The sequence below is a fragment of the Oncorhynchus mykiss genome, chromosome 11 (assembly GCF_013265735.2).
Source record: "Oncorhynchus mykiss isolate Arlee chromosome 11, USDA_OmykA_1.1, whole genome shotgun sequence".
NCBI classification, from domain to species: domain Eukaryota; kingdom Metazoa; phylum Chordata; class Actinopteri; order Salmoniformes; family Salmonidae; genus Oncorhynchus; species Oncorhynchus mykiss.
The window spans coordinates 34,915,131-34,936,747 of NC_048575.1; the positions used below are offsets into that span (position 1 = coordinate 34,915,131).

At 43.2% G+C, this 21,617-nt stretch overlaps 1 protein-coding gene across 1 annotated transcript in view; it reads right to left on the reverse strand.

The window, feature by feature from the left end:
- Nucleotides 1-21,617, reverse strand: part of LOC110535616 (plexin domain-containing protein 2) — a 168,731-nt gene that overhangs the window by 104,908 nt on the left and 42,206 nt on the right. Inside the window, exon 3 of the mRNA XM_036935347.1 lies at nucleotides 3,444-3,691. Coding sequence (XP_036791242.1) covers nucleotides 3,444-3,691 — 248 coding nt within the window. The remainder of the gene's footprint in view (nucleotides 1-3,443; nucleotides 3,692-21,617) is intronic.

The following is a 21,617-nucleotide window of genomic DNA, read 5'->3' on the forward strand; positions in this document are numbered from 1 at the left end:
GCGCAGAGAGCATCATGAAGAACAAGGAACACACCAGGCAGGTCTGAGATACTGTTGTGAAGAAGTTTAAAGCCGGATTTGGATACAAAAAGATTTCCCAAGCTTTAAACATCCCAAGGAGCACTGTGCAAGCTATAATATTGAAATGGAAGGAGTATCAGACCACTGCAAATCTACCAAGACCTGGCCGTCCCTCTAAACTTTCAGCTCATACAAGGAGAAGACTGATCAGAGATGCAGCCAAGAGGCTCATGATCACTCTGGATGAACTGCAGAGATCTACAGCTGAGGTGGGAGACTCTGTCCATAGGACAACAATCAGTCGTTTATTGCACAAATCTGGCCTTTATGGAAGGGTGGCAAGAAGAAAGCCATTTCTTAAAGATATCCATAAAAAGTGTTGTTTTAAAGTTTGCCACAAGCCACCTGGGAGACACACCAAACATGTGGAAGAAGGTGCTCTGGTCAGATGAAACCAAAATTGAACTTTTTGGCAACAATGCAAAACGTTATGTTTGGCGTAAAAGCAACACAGCTGAACACACCATCCCCACTGTCAAACATGGTGGTGGCAGCATCATGGTTTGGGCCTGCTTTTCTTCAGCAGGGACAGGGAAGATGGTTAAAATTGATGGGAAGATGGATGGAGCCAAATACAGGACCATTCTGGAAGAAAACCTGATGGAGTCTGCAAAAGACCTGAGACTGGGACGGAGGTTTGTCTTCCAACAAGACAATGATCCAAAACATACAGCAAAATCTACAATGGAATGGTTCAAAAATAAACATATCCAGGTGTTAGAATGGCCAAGTCAAAGTCCAGACCTGAATCCAATCGAGAATCTGTGGAAAGAACTGAAAACTGCTGTTCACAAATGCTCTCCATCCAACCTCACTGAGTTCGAGCTGTTTTGCAAGGAGGAATGGGAAAAAATTTCAGTCTCTCGATGTGCAAAACTGATAGAGACATACCCCAAGCGACTTACAGCTGTAATCGCAGCAAAAGGTGGCGCTACAAAGTATTAACTTAAGGGGGCTGAATAATTTTGCACGCCCAATTTTTCAGTTTTTGATTTGTTAAAAAAGTTTGAAATATCCAATACATGTCGTTCCACTTCATGATTGTGTCCCACTTGTTGTTGATTCTTCACAAAAAAATACAGTTTTATATCTTTATGTTTGAAGCCTGAAATGTGGCAAAAGGTCGCAAAGTTCAAGGGGGCCGAATACTTTCGCAAGGCACTGTATTAAGCAATCCCTTGAAAATGGCACATAGTGGTCAATGGTTTTGGCGGAGCTGGGGGGGGGGGGGGGGGGGGTCTCCTTGCTCCCCAGGCAGACAAATCAAAATGTTCTGCACCGTATTGTGAATTTTATTGATAAGGACCTATAGGGAAACCTGGATTACGAGGTTAATTCAAATGGTTTTAATGTTAGCTCGTTCCAACGCTTTGCAGCACGCCTGAATGTCATTGGGTTTACCTGAGGACACCTTTTATACACAGGCACACACATTATCTGGTTTGTTTGATCGGTTGCAGTGATCCGAGAATCCAAGGAGAATGTCTCTGTCATCTCTAAGAGATTCTGACAAACAGATTTATTGCGGTGCTGGGAGTTTCCAAGCATTTCAGCAAAGTAAAAGAAAGCGATGATAAAAATATATTCCCACCTACAATGATGAATGCTCACTCTATTCCTCCCCTCCTTTACTAAAGACACCATCCTTTCTTCCCTTCCTCCTTCTGGTCATATCTCGGACGAGATGAGACAGTCCCTTTCCCACTGGGCGCAGATGTCAGTTCAACGTCTAGTTTTGATTTACAGTTGGTTGAGTTGACACCTAAAGTGAATTTAATGTGAAATCAACAAAAAATGTCACCGTGACATTAGATTTGGGTTAAAAGTTGGGTGGGAAAAAAATACGAAATTCCCTTACATTGATGACTCTTTGCAAATCCAATCAGTTGATTCAACATCATCACATTTTTGGGGGTTGAAATTACATGGAAACGACATTGATTCAACCAGTTTTTGCCCAGTGAGTATTGATAGTCCGACCAGAGCTGGGCCGGAAGGAAGGTGTCAGCAGCCTCTTATTAATCTAAGGATGTGAATATAAAAGACTTTAGCCTTCCTCTTGAAGACAGAGAGGCATACTGGAAGGGGGAGGTGGGGTGAAGGGGGAGTGAGACTATGGTGGTGGGGGTGACATGACAGAGGAAATGACGGGGTATTTGTGCTAAAAGCCGACGCTGTCCCAGACACACAACGCAACGATAAATGAGCCCAGGAAGAGGGAAGAAAACAGGGAGTGAGTGTGTGTGTGTGTGCATGCGTGCCTGTGTGTGTGTGTGTGCACGCATGTGTATGTGTGCGGGTGGGTGGGTGCATTTGTGTGTGTGTGTGTGTGTGTGTGTGTGTGTGTGTGGAGTGATCAACGTGTCGTCTGTTATCACACGAAGCGACACTGGGGCTGTAGACCTGAGATGATTAGAAGGCACGGGGTGACTTAATAATCTGTCTGGACCAGATGCGCCACCGCCATCGTTACGACTAAACACCTGAGTGCTAGGCTGCAGCGCTGAGCTTGGCTAGTAGGAACAATAACAAGGGACCCAGGTTCTTGCCTTTTATTTTGTTTCATGGGGACGGAGTGACAGACCAAGAGCCAGCAATTAATCTCCATATTTTGCGACTGTCGAGAAGGTCAACGAGGTCTAAGTTAATCTGTTGTTCTGGGCTTCATCCCAAATGCACCTAATTCCCTATATAGTGTACTCGTTTTGGCCAGGCCCCATAGGGCTCTGGTCAAAAGTAGTGCACTTTGTAGGGTATAGGGTGCTATTTTGGGACCTAGTCTCTTTCTGAGGTGCTTTAATGTGACTCACCCTCAGTCCGCACACAGACGTTTAGGATGAATATCTACTTGGGGGATGTGCTGGGCGTTAATTAGATATTCAGTATTCATCTGCCAAAAGCTCCCCTAGTCCAGTTTTTTATCATCATCTAATCACTCTGTTCTAGGGAGGTCTATTTTCTCTCCTTGGGGAGTTGCCAGGGAATATGTTTCGGAGTAGTTTTAGATTGAAGGGGATTGAGGAACTAAGGCAGTTTAACCTGTGTTCATATTCTAATAGAGACCTAACAGAGAACATCTGACATTCTTCCTTCCTGTCTCAGATGATCTGGGGTGTTCACTCTGTGGGCCCAAGTGTTTCCCCTAAATAGTTTTTCCTTGGCAGAACACCAGGCCCCATGAAGTAACGTTCAGTTCAAATCAATAGTAATCCATTTAGGGCTATTCTGTTTGTTGGTATTCATGTTTGTGTTGTGTGGGAAAAATCTATAAAAACACAAAACAATTGGACCACTTTTCTTTTTTTTTTTAAGGGGGGCAACAGAGGTATGTAGGGAGGGGTAACACTGTTCATGGACTGTACCTCTATCTGGGAGCTGTTGTCAGTGTCCTGGCTGTCCTCTGCTGAGAGCAGGCCAGGGAAACCCCCATCAGGTTGGTCTTGACCCTGATCCTGACCCTGCTCTTGGTCCTGGCTGGCCCTGTTGCTGTCCCTGTTACGTGGCTGTTCAGGGGACAGCCACCTCCTCCACCGGTGACTGTACAGCTTCACATCAACCGCCATGTCCTCCTTAGCCAGAGGCTGCCCTTGCACGTAGGAGTAGGAGTCCCCTGGGGTGCAGAGAGAGAGAGAGAGAGAGAAGGAGGGGAGATGAGTACAAGAGGAACAGGCTTGTTGCAGCGACATATTATAGGTATATTTATTTGTTTTTTTGGATCCCCATTATCTTTTGCAGAAGCAGCAGATAATATAAAAGGATAAATATATGTACACAATTGACTGTACATTAAAATGATTCACATGTATTTAAAAGCCACGAGCCATTTGTTATCATATCCAATATTTTTCTTTGCTCTGAAATGGAAAAGGTGATGACAATACAACTCCTTTAATATCGCAATCACTCCGCTCTCTCCTCGGTATCATTTGTATACCAAGATATTCTCAACGATTGACTTTCTTTTTTTTTTTTTTGAAGTAGTCAGACTGGAATGAGAAACTATATTGTACACCAGTGGAGCGTGGCAGCGTAATTACATAGAACAATCATATTTTTAAGGTCAACAAGGCAGAGGTTCAGTGGTGGAGCCAAAACTCTGGTCGGGTCATTAATTGTCTGCCACTCTCATAATTCACTATCTCAATGGACTATTCCTTGTTGCTTTATGGAGAAATTATACTACTTCGGATGAAACAGGCGCATGTTAGCAGTGAAGCCGTTTTAGACACACCAGAGGCCCACAGTCACACCTAGTACCTGGAGTTGTTCCTGAACATGGGACCTGACCAGGACCACGACAAACTCTGGTCAGGAAAAAGTCTGGGCCCGAGTCATAGCTGGTTAGGTCATGTGTTGAGAAAAATCCCAGGGCCAATTGTCATACCTTATCACCCCTAATGCACTGAGGTGGTAAACTGAAGACATGAGAGAAGCTGCGGTGTTATTAGACACAGACACTTGAGTACAGTTCCAGACTGCTGTGCTGACTGACTGCTTTCTCTCTGCAGATGGCAGTTGGTTCCCTGTGTTCAAACGTAGCACAGTGAGGACAGGGCACACACGCACAACACTCGCAGGCACACATACACACACGACATAAGGCAGATTATCACTTCAATGTGTCCTAGAGCCTAGCCTAGGTTTGTCCTTTTAATCACTTTCCCAACTAAAATGTAAGTTCCCAGACCTGACGTTGGTTCTAAGCCTGCCTGACCATTAAAGGTCATTACAGCTATGCTAATGTCTCTCAGAGACCAGCAGCGTTCCCCAGGAGAGCAGGAGGTGCTGCGTTTCCTCTGTTGCTGACTTGTGTCCACGGCTGTCTCTCATTTTGTCTTCTCCCCAGAGAGAAGCAGGCTAGAGCAGAAGCCTGTAAGAGAGTGGGGTGTGTTAGTGCACGCAAAGTGGATGCTGACAGATTCACTCTGTAATGAGCATCCACAGAGCAAACAGCCCAGAGACCAGTTGCTGCAAAGACAAGAACAGGGAGACTAACTAACTCTCACGCACATGCAGGAAGAACTGCAAGAATTCCAAAGTTAGTGCTGAGAACACTACACAGCGCATAAGCCAAATGTACTGTAATATACAGGTTTGACACGTGGTTTGACATGATTATGATTACAGGGGTCAACCAGGACATGTACAGTACCAGTCAAAAGTTTGGACACACCTACTCATTCAAGGGTTTCTTTTTTTTAAATTTCTACATTGTCAAAATAATAGTGAAGACATGAAAACTATGAAATAACACATATGGAATCATGTAGTAACCAAAAAAAAGTGTTAAACAAATCCAAGTATATTTTATATTTGAGATTCTTCAAAGTAGCCACCCATTGCCTTGATGACAGCTTTCCACACTCTTGGCTTTCTCTCAACCAGCTTCACCTGCATGCTTTTCCTGCAGTCTTGAAGGAGTTCACACATATTCTGAGCACTTGTCTGCTTTTCCTTCACTGTGATCCAACTCATCCCAAACCATCTCAATTTGGTTGATGTCGGGTGATTGTGGACGCCAGGTCATCTGATGCATCACTCTATCACTCTCCTTCTTGATCAAATAGCCCTTACACAGCCTGAAGGTGTGTGGGGTCACTGTCTGTTGTCCCACCAAGCGCAAACAGATGGGATGGCGCATAGCTGCAGAATGCTGTGGTAGCCATGCTGGTTAAGTGTGCCTTGAATTAAAAAATTAATCACAGTCAGTTTTACCAGCAAAACACCCCAGACCATCACACCTCCTACTCCATGCATCACGGTGGGAACCACACATGCAGAGATCATCCGTTCACCTACTCTGCATTTCACAAAGACACGGTGGTTGGAACCAAAAATATACATTTTGGAATCATCAGACCAAAGCACAGATTTACACTGGTCTAATGTCCATTGCTCGTGTTTCTTGGCCCAATCAAGTATCTTCTTCTTATTGGTGTCCTTTAGTATTGGTTTCTTTGCAGCAATTCGGCCATGAAGGCCTGATTCACGCAGTCTCCCCTGAACAGTTGATGTTGAGATTTGTCTGTTACTTGAACTTGAATTTGAATTTATTTGGGTTGTAATTTCTGAGGCTGGTAACTCTAATGAACTTAGCCTCTGCAGCAGTAACTCTGGGTCTTCCTTTCCTGTGGCGATCCTCATGAGAGCCAATTTCATCATAGCGCTTGATGGTTTTTGCGACTGCACTTGAAGAAACGTTTACATTTCTTGAATTTTTCCGCATTGACTGACCTTCATGTCTTAGAGTAATGATGGATTGTCGTTTCTCTTTTTGCTTATTTGAGCTGTTCTTGCTGTAATATGGACTTGGTCTTTAACCAAATATGGCTATCTTCTGTATACCAGCCCTACCTTGTCACAGCACAACTGATTGGCTCAGAAGCATTAAGAAGGAAAGAAATTCCACAAATGAACTTTTAACAAGGCACGCCTGTTAATTGAAATGCATTCCAGGTGACTACCTCATAAACCTGGTTGAGAGAAAGCCAAGAGTGTGCAAAGCTGTCATCAAGACAAAGGGTGGCTATTTTGAAGAATCTCAAACATGTATTTTGATTTATATAACACCTTTTTGGTCACTACATGATTCCATATGTGTTATTTCATAGTTTTGATGTCTACACTATTATTATACAATGTATAAAATAGTCAAAATAAAGAAAAACCCTGGAAAGAGTAGGTGTGTCCAACCATTTGACTGGTACTGTACATGTCCTGGTTGACCCCTGTAATAATAATCATGTCAAACCACAAGTCACACTATCAATACAGTTAGTCAAATATTTACAGAAGTGCTTTAATTCAAGGAATTTAGATGCTGATCATGTTGCTAAAAACACTCCTCTCATTATGGAGTCTAGTCAGCGATGTCTGCTTGGAGCACGTAGCATGCTACTATTTGCTATGCAGAGCTCAATTATGTTCTTCTTAGGTGTCTAACACTGCTCCTGTAGCCAAGCATTCACTCACCTCTCCCTCTCTTGCTCTCAGGCCCCCACTCTCCATCTCTCTCACTGTCTCCTCCAACCAACTCAAGTTCATGAGCTACGTCTACCTAGACAATGGATGCTCGCGAGATTCCCTGGCAACCAGCACTGTATATTCTGATCCAAAGGGAACCTGTACTGTACATTCCAGGAACAATTACCTTATTTCTTACCCACCAAAGGATCTTTGTTAGACACGTCAATGTATATGGTGGAAAGTTGCCAAAAGAGAATGCCACGTAACAGAAGTAAGGTTGGACCGAGGTGCAGAGAAGAGACCAGATGAGGAATCAGTAGTTAAGGATAAACATAATGCTTTACTGAGATATGGTAGCTGCATGAACACAATTCACTTGAAAAAACAACAAACACTAAGTCTCAAAAACTCACTCAGGAAATGAACACACACTGTAAACAATTCAAGCTTCTGCAAAGGACCAAAGAAAACACACCTATTTTAGCAGGGACTCAATCATGAAACAATAAGACACACCTGAGTCCAATAAAAGTCTCTAGGGTGGTCTCAGCCGCCCTCTGGTGCCAGGTGGGACCATGACAACTTCAGAATACACCATGGCTGGACAAAAGATACCCTGACCAAATGTATTGTATTTTTCACAGAATCTCTCACTCTGAGTCACCATGAAGAAAAAAAACCTGCGCTTTGGTCTGTTCATCACTCTCTCTGTAATGGCTCGATACTTCTCCCAACTGATTTAGGGTTTGAGAACTCTCATTGTCAAGGAAATACTTTCTCTGTGTTAGTCATTTCAGAGGGGAGAGTACGGACCCCTGAGGAACACCACAAATACATTCGCAGCAGGACAAGACTTCCCCCTGGATGAGTGTGTTCCTTTAGCTTTTGTGTGAGAGGAAATCTTTCCCCTCCTTTCCTCTTTCACTCCCACTGAATACCCTGCATACCTTCGCTGTGACTCTCAAGAGCGGCTCTTCTCGCCCGATTCACGCCTGTCAACACGACTAACCCACAAATGCCAGAAGAACTGTAATTCGGTTTAACCTACAGCTTTCAAGGACATTTAGGAGATCATAAAATCACGGTGTAAAGGCGTTGTCTGCCCCCCTTCTTTTCATTCTGTTTGGGTGTTTGGGTCCTTCTGGTTGACCCCTTTCTCTGGTTGTATATCTGACTCAATGGCACTGACAGGACACTTCCGTACAAGGCTGGCTGATACTGGAGAGAGCAATGCTGTGTGTGTGTGTGTGTGTGTGTGTGTGTGTGTGTGTGTGTGTGTGTGTGTGTGTGTGTGTGTGTGTGTGTGTGTGTGTGTGTGTGTGTGTGTGTGTGTGTGTGTGTGTGTGTGTGTGTGTGTGTGTGTGTGTTAGTGCGTGTTGGAGGAAAGCCTTTTGGCATAAAGGCTCCATTGGTTTCCTAAGCTGTGTATAACTCTCTTTTTCAGGGGTGTCTTTTTCACCCTTCTTCCACTGAAAGCTGCTTCATCAATGTAGCAGGAGCCCCTACCAAGCACCCTGGAGACACCACCCTGGGGCCCTAGGGTATCCACCCTGGACACATGAGCACCTATCTGAGGTGGGGCTGAGAAGCCATAGATATCCTATAAGACACTATAAGACAAGGTCTACTGATGTACCTAAAACTCAGTGCCGTTTCATTTAGATTTTATTTAACCAGGAAGAAACCAGCCTGATCTTGTGAGCACAGCGGTCAGTCTCCTTAACCTGGCTATCAGGAAGTATCATTGAGGTCAGAAAACCCAAGGGTGTCTCCTCCTGGGCTCTCCTACAGTTTAGTTTGTGCTTTCCTCTGAAAACTATTTAGAAGAAAACCGCTAAAGGTAATCATCTAGTCAGAGAAATGTAATTGGTTGCACACAGTGTGAAATCATTAGAAATGAACGAGGTTTCAAATATTATGATTCCAATTTAATGGGAGTAAATGACAATTATTTCTATAATCGTTCCGGCGGGTTCCCCTCATTAGTGATCCTTCAGTGGGTGGTGATGTCAGAAGTGCTCTGTCATGATCCACAGACACAGCTGGAGGCCTGGGAAATGTCCGGAAATAACCTCAGGCTTGAGCCGCAAAGTTAGAAACACGAGCAGGAAAAGCCAGAAAATATGATGATGTAAAAAGCTAAATGGCTCAGCAAACAACCTTCCCCCTACAGTTCCTCCCCCCAATTGGTCCTCATTAAAGTTTCTGAGCACAACGGGAGAGCCGGGTGATCGCGCTGGATGACAGTCAAGGTCTACTTGATATATTAATCTTAATGAATCTCCTGATGAAGAAAACAAACAGTGAGCTTGGCCCTTATGGCTGGGTCAGGGAGTGAGAGAAAGGGGAGCGAGGGAGAGAGTGATGGAAAGGCCAGCGTGACGGGGAGAAAATGCCCCCTTCCTGAGGGCGGGAGAAGGGAGAACTGAGGGAGAAGAGAGTGACAGAAAGGTTCAAAGTATTCTATGAGTATGGGTTCTGAAGTCTAACTCTCCTCATGGGTCTGTCTGGCATCGCTCATCCAGGATATCGATTCACAAGATCAACACTATACTACAGGCCAGAAATCCATGAAACACATCAGTAAAACCAGCGTGGCACAGAGTGCAGACACTGCCATTGCTTGGTAGAAAACAAATACTAGATAAAGGTAAATAATTACATAGAAGACAAAAGCAGTGGGTGACTGCTTGGATGTTTATTTCCCAAAAATTAGATGGGGAGGGAGGAGAGGAAAGATGTGCACTCCTTTTATTTTCTGTCAGTCAATGACAGCAGCAAACAGCAAAAATGGCCTGTGCTCTGTGTCAAGACAACTTGAACCTTCTCAGATATGTCCACAGGTCCAGATGGGGTGTCAGACAGAAACGTTTGACCTGATGCTCTTACACAAGTCAGAGCAGACCTGATGAGAACATACACGGTTATCCAAGTACAGTGCTGAGGGATTAACCAACATTTTTGACCAATGGTTCAATTATTTGAATTCCATTTCCTGTGTTTTTTTTCTGCACAGTTTCTCTAGAGATAAAATCAGATCCGGCCTCTTGCTGCAACGTTGAAGGGAGTTGTAGTTTCCAACAGGCCAATATTTTACATAGTTTAGCACATAAAACGTTGTAATTAACAACAATGACCATAATCCCATGCGCATCTACTTGTCCGGTCTGTTTCTTTTACGCCTGCAACCGAAGGGACAAGAATGCACATCTTGATCGCATACAGCGAGCAGCTGTTGCTTTGCGAGGCATTTCTACAAAAAAAGAAACAATCAAAGTTATTAATAGTTGGTCTTCAGCAGTCATAAAAGCATGCCTTAATTACTTTGAAGAACTACAAAATAGTGATTTTGTAACAGTATTGGCAGCACTTCTATAGAGATGAGATGATGACTTGGGATGAAATAATAAAGTCATTAAATAAAACGAATGTAATATACACAACAAATGAAATATTTTATTAAAGTACTGTAATTTAAAAAAATGATAGTTAATAAGTGAAATGGCCATGCACTACCATCATGGGACAATTTATTAATTGTTTTATTCTGTGCTGTCACAGCATTCAACCCCAAAAATCGAAAATCGTGATTATTTTTTAAATAATCCAAACCGAAACCGAACCGACCTTAAAAAGCACTAATAGCTCCGTGCTACCCAAGTGCAATGGGCAGGGGTATGGACATACTGACACATAGTGAGGGAAACAGCAAGAGAAGAAAACAGAGAGAAAACATTAGAATGCGTCCAAAATAGCAAGCTATCCCTATATATGTAGTGCACTACTTTTGAACAGAGCTCCATGGGCCCTGATCAAAAGTAGTGCACTATAAGGAATAGAGTGCCGTTGGGGATGAATTCATAGATCGAAAAAACTTCCAGGAAAATACTTAGCAGCCATGGTCAATCTAAGCAGAGGGAGTGGTAAGCAGAGAGAGGATTTGACTTAAGTGTTCATAAAGAGAGTTTTAGTGAAAAGTGCTGACGTGATATCACATCAAATATGAGAAGGTAAATGAGGTAGGGAGGCTCCTTCACAGACTTACTCTGTACTCTCTCGGATAAAACTCTTCACAGCCAACTCTCAGTTAATTTCATCAGTTACAGCTAATATTATGAAAGGGCAATGCGTTGATTTGAATTACACTACTGGCTTTGATTATAATGCACGTGAACCTTACAGTAGTTCAGATTAGCCATAGTTGATGTTCTTTGACGGAGTCATTGTTTTATGCTGTAGACACGTCGGAGTTGGCTGTTCTAGAAGGTGTGGCGACAAAAAGAGGAACATTAAGAGTAACAAAGACATGAAAGCCATGCATGCACCCTCGGGCCTCTGTAATTATACAGAAGAACGTGTGCTGTTCTCTCTACCTGTTTCAACATATCCTTATTACCCCAGAGAGAAGACATGGGCAAATTAGTAGTCCCCCTGGGGCAAACAACACCTGTAAATGGTACCCTATTCTCTATGTAGTGCACCACTTATGACCAGGGCCCACATGGAAAATAAAATAGTCGTGCATACACAGTCAGGTCAATAATTATTGCCACCCTTGATAAAGATGAGCAAAAAATACTATAAAATAAATAATACAAATACTGAGCTATAATGATCGAAAAGGAGATGGATTGTGGACTACAGGAAAACGAGGACCGAGCACGCGGGGCTGTAGTGGAGCAGGTTGAGAGCTTCAAGTTCCTTGGCGTCCACATCAACAACAAACTAACATGAGGCAAGCACACCAAGACAGTCATGAAGAGGGCACGACAAAACCTATTCCCTCTCAGGAGACTGAAAACATTTGGCATGGGTCCTCAGATCCTCAAAATATTTTACAGCTGCACCATCGAGAGCATCCTGACGGGTTGCATCACTGCCTGGTATGGAAATTACTCGGCCTCCGACCGCAAGGCACTACAGAGGGTAGTGCGTACGGCCCAGTGCATCACCGGGGCCAAGCTTCCTGCCATCCAGGTCCTCTATACCAGGAGGTGTCAGAGGAAGGCCCTAAAAATAATCAAAGACTCCAGCCACCCTAGTTCTCTCTGCTACCGCACGGCAAGCGGTACCGGAGCGCCAAGTCTAGGTCCAAGAGGCTTCTAAAAAGTCTCTCTGTTATTATCTGTGCATAGCCACTTTGACAACCCTACCTGCATGTACATAATTATCTCAAATACCTCGACACCGGTGCCCCCCGCACATTGACACATCTATACCGGTACCCCCTGTATATAGCCCCGCTATTGTTATTTACTGCTGCTCTATAAAAAAAAAATGTATCGTCTGTAACTTTTTTTCTTTCTAGGTATTTTCTTAAAACTGCATCGTTGGTTAAGGGCTCGTAAGTAAGCATTTCACTGTAAGGTCTACTACACCTGTTGTATTCGGCGCATGTGACAAATAAAATGTGTTTTTGATTTGATTTGAATGCATGCTCATACAATACAACTTTATCAAGGGTGCCAATAAATGATGGCCCTGCCTGGATATATCAAGAGGGACATTTGGTTATGCAGTCCTTTTAAAAACATTAAAAGTGGAACAAAGTACTCTCAGGAGTCTCGTAACATGTTTGGGGCTGTCGTAAAAAAAAAAAACCTAGTGTGTCGCATGCCGAGCGGAAGAAAGAGGCGAGAAAAACGGGCCATGAATAAAATAAAAACTATCTCCACCCGTCCAAAGTGTTAATTACATCCGTGCAAGAGCTGGGAGATGATTTAAGACTAATGTTGCGTTCACACTGGACCGCTGTGTCCGGGAAAACTGATCCAATGAAGAGTTCTGTCAGTGTGTGAGGGTGTGGGGAGCTGGTGTGTGTGTGTGTGTGTGTGTGTGTGTGTGTGTGTGTGTGTGTGTGTGTGTGTGTGTGTGTCTGTGTGTGTGTGTGTGTGTGTGTGTGTGTGTGTGTGTGTGTGTGTGTGTGTGTGTGTGTGTGTGTGTGTGTGTGTGTGTGTGTGTGTGTGTGTGTGCGTGCATGTGCGTATTTGTATTTATTAAAGATCCCCATTAGCTGCTGCACTCTTTTGGGCTCCAAACAAGAATAAGGCAGTTACATCACAAAATCAATATAACAGTACATCATACTACTCATTTTTACACCATTACTTTACCACTACATATCTACAATCTATAACATTACAATGTACGTGTGTGTAGAGTGTGTGTGTTAGCGTGTGTGTGTGTGTGTGCATGCGTGTGCCTGTGTGTGTCTCTCCACGGGCCATACGTTTCACAAGGTGTAGTTTTATCTGTTTCTAAATGTAAAATAAAACATTTTACTGCTCGCTTGAGTTACTTGATGTGGAATAGAGTTCCATGTAGTCAGAGAGAGAGAGAGAGCATAAGAACGCTAGAAAGAAAGAGTGAAAGACAGAAGGAACAGATTAAGAGAGAAGGAATTGGTGGAGAACAACAGCAACAATAAGTGTATTCCTGGGTATCATGACTGTACAGTTTGAGTAACAGAGGGCTTGTGGAATTCCACATTCTGGTCAGTCATCCATTTATATTAATGAACCTTTATTTCACTAGGCAAGTCAGTGAAATACACATTCTTATTTACAATGACAGCCAACCAAAAGGCAAAAGGCCTCCTGCGGGGACGGGGGCCTGGGATTAAACAATAAAATATAAATATAGGACAAAACACACATCACGACAAGAGAGACAACACAACACTACATAAAGAGAGACCTAGACAACAACATAGCAAGGCAGCAACACATGACCACACAGCATGGTAGCATCACACAACATGACAACAACATGGTCGCAACACAAAATGGTACCAACATTATTGGGCACAAACAACAGCACAAAGGGCAAGAAGGTCGAGAAAACAATACATCACGCAAAGCAGCCACAACTGTCAGCAATTGTCCATGATTGAGTCTTTGAATGAAGAGATTGAGATAAAACTGTCCAGTTTGAGTGTTTGTTGCAGCTCGTTCCAGTCGCTATCTGCAGTGAACTAAAAAGAAAAGCGACCCAGGGATGTTTGTGCTTTGGGAACCTTTAACAGAATGTGACTTTGCAGAACAGGTGTTGTATGTGGAGGATGAGGGCTGCAGTAGATATCTCAGATAGGGGGGAGTGAGGCCTAAAGAGGGTTTTATAAAGAAGCATCAAACAGTGGGCCTTGCGATGGGTATTCAGAGATGGCCAGTTTACAGAAGGGTGCAGTGATGTGTTCTATAAGAAGCATAGGTGGCAAATCTGATGGCCAAATGGTAAAGAACATCTAGCCACCCGAGAGCCCCCTTACCTGCCGATCTATAAATTACGTCTCTGTAATCTAGCATGGGTAGGATGGTCATCTGAATCAGGGTTAGTTTGGCAGCTGGGGTGAAAGAGGAGCGATTATGATAGAGAAGACCAAGTCTCGATTTAACTTTAGCCTTCAGCTTTGATATGTGCTGAGAGAAGGACAGTGCACCGTCTAGCCATGCTCCCAAGTACTTGCATGAGGTGACTACCTCAGTCTCTAAACCCTCAGAGGTAGTAATCACACATTTGGAGAGAGGGGAATTCTTCTTACCAAACCGCATGACCTTTGTTTTGGAGGTGTTCAGGACAAGGTTAAGGGTAGTGAAGCTTGTTGGACACTAAGAAAGCTATGTTGTAGAGCATTCAACACAAAATCCGGGGAGGGGCCTCCTGGGTATAAGACTGTATCATCTGCATATAAATAGATGAAGTGCTGCGTCTGGCTCATTTTTAGTGATAGAGTACAGGACAGAGAACTGGTTGTGTGTGTGTGTGTGTGTGTGTGTGTGTGTGTGTGTGTGTGTGTGTGTGTGTGTGTGTGTGTGTGTGTGTGTGTGTGTGTGTGTGTGTGCGTGTGTGCGTGCGTGCGTGCGTGCGTGCGTGCGTGCGTGCATGCACGTTTGTTTGTTTGTGTGCGACAGAGTGCTGGTTCTCATTCAGAAGCTGAGGTAATGTACAGGTCTGCTCCACGGCCTTGGGGCACTTGAATAATTCTGCCATGAGAGAGAACAGGGCTGGCAAGCAACGTATAAGTAAGAATTACACACCAGCTGTAAAACATTACACCACATCGCTATTCACTGCAGTGTTATGAGCAGACGTGGTGTTTTTGTAGTTCGCTGCTGACAAAGCAAGACAAACATTGTTACGGGATCTTTTCACACTTTTCACATAAAAAGGACTACATCTCTCATCTGAGTGACCTCACTCTTCTCTTCTCAAATATTGCTCCCTCAGAGGTCTTGCTCAGCAGAGCCCAAAATTGAACGTGGTCAAAGCTGTAGCAGTGAATGGACTGGGTTAGGATGTACAACAAGCCCTGAGTTCCATTCAGACACGCCACTTCACAGACAATACCAGTTCCTTCATCCCCTAAGCTTTCACCTATGTGTGTGTGTGTGTGTGTGTGTGTGTGAGTGAGGTGTGTGTGTGTGTGTGTGTGTGTGTGTGTGTGTGTGTGTGTGTGCGCGTGCGTGCGTGCGTGCGTGTGAGGATGCGTATGATAGTGTGTATGTGGGTGCGTGTATTAATGTGTGTCTGGGTACGCATGTATTTCTTCCGCTTCTCACACAATATTTCTCCTGCTTCTTCTGCTTTTCCCATCAATGTGAGACATTGTGGGAACTAAGATCACATTTTCCCATCACTGATGGAAGTTACGTTAACTAAGATAAGGATCATTAGAGTAAGAGAACAGGTAGGGACAGATTCTATCTACCTGAGAACCAGAGGTGGACTCTGTTCCCACGTCTCTACGGCGCAGGAGTTGGAACAACACCATGAGCCCAACCTTTTCATTTTACCATCCATTGTTATTTTGAAGAAAAAACAACAACTGTTGAGCAGTCGAGTTTGATATGTTATCATAGTGGCATGTCTAATTATTGTGTGTGTGTGTGTGTGTGTGTGTGTGTGTGTGTGTGTGTGTGTGTGTGTGTGTGTGTGTGTGTGTGTGTGTGTGTGTGTGTGTGTGTGTGTGTGTGTGTGTGTGTGTGTGTGTGAGATCTGGTGATTGACTGTCTCTGTGTGTTTTGCCAGTGGTTCTTCTTTCTCTGAGGGGATATAAAGGCCCAGTGAGAGCCCTTGGACTTTCAAGAAGCAAATTGTAATTTGCCAAATCATCATATGATGCTAAACACATCATCAAGAAAATCCTATACTTTACTGTTGTCATGCAAAATCTGTTGGGACTGTATCAACAGTGGAATGATGAGAAGAAAAAAAGTGAAAACGTCATTTTTGAGTGGTGTTTTCCTTTAATTAGACAGCTTCTATCTCTCAGTAAGCCATGGAGCGCTCAGTAGCTAACCCAGAGTGACAGACAGACACACAGAGGGCCAGCTTATACCAAGCATACAGCTAAGGGGATATCCTGGACCAAACAAGGCTTATGCCTCTTAAATCCCACAGCGTTTATTTGGGGTTGTCGCTTCCCTTTGCACAGTTAACACACATTTTTCTGATGGGTTCTTCTCTCTTGGTGCCTGTTCCATTTTTACATAGAAAACCTGGTCAAGATTCTCCTCATGAAATTCCTCATGTTTGATTAAGTTGAGACGTAATACCTTCATCAGATGAAGGGGTAAGTTAAGAGAGCTAAAATAGACACAAGCATCAAGTGTTTCCAAACACTGTGTCCAGAATGTGGAGAGTTCCAGAAAAAAAAAAAAACACACAGACACGCAGTATGGATAAGTCTCCCAGGTCAAGCACCCAAAGCCAGCCTTTGGTGGAATCTGTCGACAAGCTGTGACAGAAAGCCACATCCCACTCACATGGAGTCTATAATTGCATCCAGTTCAGTCACTCTCCAAACAAAGCTGAACATTGTCAATAGCAAAGCAGCAACGTCTTCCCGGGAACTTTACAGTATGAGACACCAGTCAATGAATGAACTTTAGAAAAACAGTGGAGACCAGGTCCGATAGGAAACTGTAAAAGTGCCTTTTGTTTCACAGGAAGACTTAACATAATAACATGATATCATGCATTAAGCAGATGCTTTTATCCGAAGCGACTTACAGTCATACATTTTCCCAGCAGGAATCAAAGCAACGATCCTGGGGTTGCAAGAGCCGTGCTCTGCCGACTGAGCCACACAGGACCATACTAAACCACACTGACAAAACGTATCACCGTGCTTCTCTTCAATGTGAGACAGCAAGAAATGGGCCCTGTTCATATCTGCATTGTCGTTTGAATAATACATAGATTTTCTAATGACTCCTTGACTCACTCACAGTCAAAGGTTAATTCAACTGAAATACAAAGCTCTCCTGTTTCCACCATCTCTAATTAATGTTCCAAACACAGAGAAAAAAAAATGTATTTTCAGGTTCACGTCACAAACTAAACAAGCCCTTTGAGCATGCTTCAAACCGACATCAGCCTCATTCAGTCAGCGATTTATGCAAATCCCCATTTTCACTTAGTGTGCACATTTTCCTGTAATTGGATGCCAACATTAAAGGGCAACTCCACCACTTTTCAACCTCATTTCATTATCTCCATCACAATGCCAGTCTCAACATATGTGAAAAACGGTGCATTTCTACGTTTTGTAGAAAAAAATACGGTAAAAAAAATTCTAACCGATGACATCATCAGGTTTGTACTGTGTTTAACCTTTCTTATCTTTTTAACCGCAGATCATAGAAACTCCGTTTTCACATAAGTAGGCATTGGTTTGGTGCGGAGATGTTGAATGTGGGGTTGAAAAGTGGCGGAATTGCCCTTTAATACAGGCAGCGATGTAGACCTTAGCTAAATTAAAATTGCCTAAGTTGGTAAGAATAGTACAAGACTAACCAGGAATCACAATTTGCTATATCTTCCTGACTGACAGTCTCCATTATGTAGCAAGATAAATGTACACATGCATGTTAATCAGTCATTTCATCCACCCTGCTCGCGCGTGAACGAGCGTTTGCAATGCCGAATGCTAAAATGGAACTTGAATATCTATAAAAACATGAATGTTTCATTCGTGTTTCGACCTGTTCCCAAATTAATATAGGTTTTGGTATGTTATCCTGCTGTCTGTCATGGTCACGTTTGGTGGGGACCAGCTAAGAGAGGCAAAAACAACAGCAGCCAAAAAGACACTAGCTGCAGAGAGGGGCCAGTGGTGGCCAGTGTATGCACAGTAAGCATAAGTGCGAAGGGGCACGTGCCACACGTCAGTGACGTAAGTGAGGTGCTGACACGGCCCTGTATGTCATATCGAAGCCTAAGTACTGATGGCAGGTTGACATGAGTGTTTGTTTATTTTCTCCACGTAAATGAAGCCGTGTCAACACCATGATGGAGGAGTTCAAATTAGCCAGCCCAACAAGTGTTGCTACCTGAGTCAGCTCCCACAGGAATTTCACATGTGATCTTATGTGAAAGTTAAAAGCAACATCTGAAACTACACATGTGAAAACCCTTGAGCATATGTGAAAACCAGGGTTGGAAATGAAGACCTGCCACCTGAAAAATGTGTGTAGATTTTGTCATTGGCCCATGGATCACATGGATCACTCCTAAAAACTTTTAGTAATTTCTTAACATTAAAACACACAAATCCTTGAATTGTTCTCCTAGATTTATTTGTGTGACACTACATTTCTACTTAGGAGCACATCACATATTCCTAGTAAAAAATGTCAGTGTAGAGCCCTGAATGATGTGGCAGCATAGGCACTTTGTTGATTCTTGATGTTCAGTTGAAGAACTAAATGATTTATTTTAACATTGGTTTAAAGACGCAGGTCACACAACTGAAATGAATGTATTTAATGTACCCCAATACTTCTTACAAGTAATAGATTTCTTGTTTTAGAAAAACAGACATTTTCAAAATGTGGTAGCATGACACTACATGTAACAACAAAAACATTCACATGTAAAACTGCATGTTTTTCACGTGATAGTGTAAATTCGATTTTCACATGTGAAAATGCAATTCCACATGTGACAGTTGTGTTTCAGTTCTCAGCTCAACATGTGAAAACAGCTATTATATATGTAGAAATACAATTTCACATGTTTTTTTTGTAAGGGAAGTAATACAATGGAGTGGGGGTTTTAAGTTAAGTGATACACTGTTCAGATAAAACAGTGTACACATCTTTAATCAATATGATTACATTTGAAATGATCACTTAGTGCTGAGTTTGAAATACGACCCCCATCTGGGATTTAAATTCACATCTCTGGATTTGGGATACGCTGATCTTTCTGCTGCGCCACAAAGTCAGTAGCATTCTCAAAGGTCCCCTCATTACCAATATTACATCTCTGCACTTAGCAAAAGAGTACCATCTGCACTATTACTTTAGTTATTGACTTATTTCAGCAATTTGAGGGTTTTTCTCTATAGTTGTCTAATGTTCGTGGAGCATATGATTCCATTTTAATTTTACCCCTGAATCGCTATGATAAATACTGTATAATAGCTTTTCTTGAGTGTATTTCTAACAAAGCTGAGATGAATTTGAAGTCCAATTGCACACTTCAGGACTGATGGCACCATCCATCTTATGCCGGAGCACAGCCTACTGCGCTGATGGAATCTTTCATAGAAATAGACAGTCAGGCGAACAAACACAGCCAGGTAGGCTTGAATCCGCGAGGCTAGAATGCAAATGGGGTTATATTCCAGTATTCCTCCTCTCCAAAACTATTCTCGCACTCGCCTTCTCTTCTATCTTTCTTTCAGAGTTTCAAGAAAAGGTAGAGGTGGGAGTGCTGGTGGGGGCCTTCCAGCACTTCTAGAGAGATGGATGTTCCTTGGCACCCACACACCCCATCAATCACCTCTCAAGGCCGCAGACCTGATGGGGATAATGTGTGTGTCACATCGGTGCCATGCCCCTGGGCTCTCTGCCATCAGCTCCTTGGCCCTGGCTCTGCCACTCTGGGCTCCATTAAAGGCCAGCTCTAGCCTTTTGGGGGCCCCCACCTAGCAGCAAAACATTTTAGTGGCCCTCCTCTTGAAAAATGTCACTTTTCAAGTTCATTCCCTGCAATTCTACACATTTTGTAATGACTTATGCCATGTTATCATGATATCTAATCAAATCAATGGGGGTACCCTTGAGGTCAATGGCCCCTGGCTCAATTGATCAAACTCACAGGCCTCTCAGACACATCCGTGGCTGCCAGCCCTAACCAGCCAGGAGAGAAGAGAAGGAAGGGTAGTGCTACCACTCAAAGGAATAGCCCCTCTCCTCTCTTCCACTCTGGAGTTGCCAACTACAGTATGGGGAAGGGAGACATTGAAAGGTAAATGCATACAGACAGCACCAGAGGAAGACTGGAGTACGTAAATAAAACATTACAAAATGGAGTATTGTAGTAATAACAGCAGTGCTGTTTGCCATTTAAAAAAAACATCTCTGACATTCTCCCCTTTCAAGTCAACCTCCCTCTGACCTTATTATGGATCATCTGTCACAGGTATATCTGCAGTGTATCACAAATAAGACACCAAATCCAGTCTAAAATGTCACTGCACTGAGGCATTCAAACTGCATTGTCCCGACAATGTGCCTTTGCCACCAGTAGGTTTTGATGAAAGAGAGAGCGAGAGAGGGAAGAAATCAGTCAGTGGTATGGAGGAATGAGGGAAGAAAATCCCCAGGGGGGATACGGCTGGAGCCGAGGCTGTACGTGCACAGCTGTCAGAGAGAGAGAGAGAGAGAGAGAGAGAGAGAGAGGGAGAGAGAGAGAGAGACCTGAAGCTACCTGAAGCTGCAGGGGATATTACAGGCTTCTCCTCTAGCCTGCTTGTCTCTGGGGAGAAGACAAAATGAGAGACAGAGAGACAGCCTTGGTCACAAGTCAGCAACAGAGACACAGAGGAAAGCTAGAGATATGAGCTTTGCTCCCTCTACATCTTCTGTGAGGCAGCCAGGACTGAGAGAGCAGTCTAATATGTAGGTTCTGTCCCAAATGGCAACCTAATCCCTATGTAATATAAAAAAAGGCAGTTAACCCACTGTTCCTAGGCCGTCATTGTAAATAAGAATTTGTTCTTATTAACTGACTTGCCTAGTTAAATAAAGGTTAAATTAAAAATGTAAATTAAATCTAGCGCACTCATTTTGACCAGAGCCTATGGGAACAGAGTGCCATTTGGGACTCAACCATAGAGTCCTACAGTATGTGAGGCTCTCACCAGACAAGAGCCAATTAAATGGTAGCCATTCTTCTGTGTTGATATTGCAACTCACATGCTTCCCTAGATGAATAGCTATTCCAAAGTAAATTCACAAAATGGAAATGTCCTTCAAAACATGAAGACAAATGAAAACTTTTTGATGATATATCAACCGATTATAGCATTAGGATACCATTATAGGCTGAGAAGTAAAGCAAACTAGAGAATCCATCTTGGATTTACTTCAAATGGAAAAGAGTTGGGAAATAATGAGCGGAGATAGTTTACACAGATTTTCTATGACGTCAAACAAATATGTATTTATATTTGAAGTGAGGCCTAATTCAAATATTTGTTCCTCCTGGTTATTGCCTTGATATTTATCCCAGCGGCATGAAGGAAAATCAATGCGGAAAGCAGTTCAGGGTCAAAATAT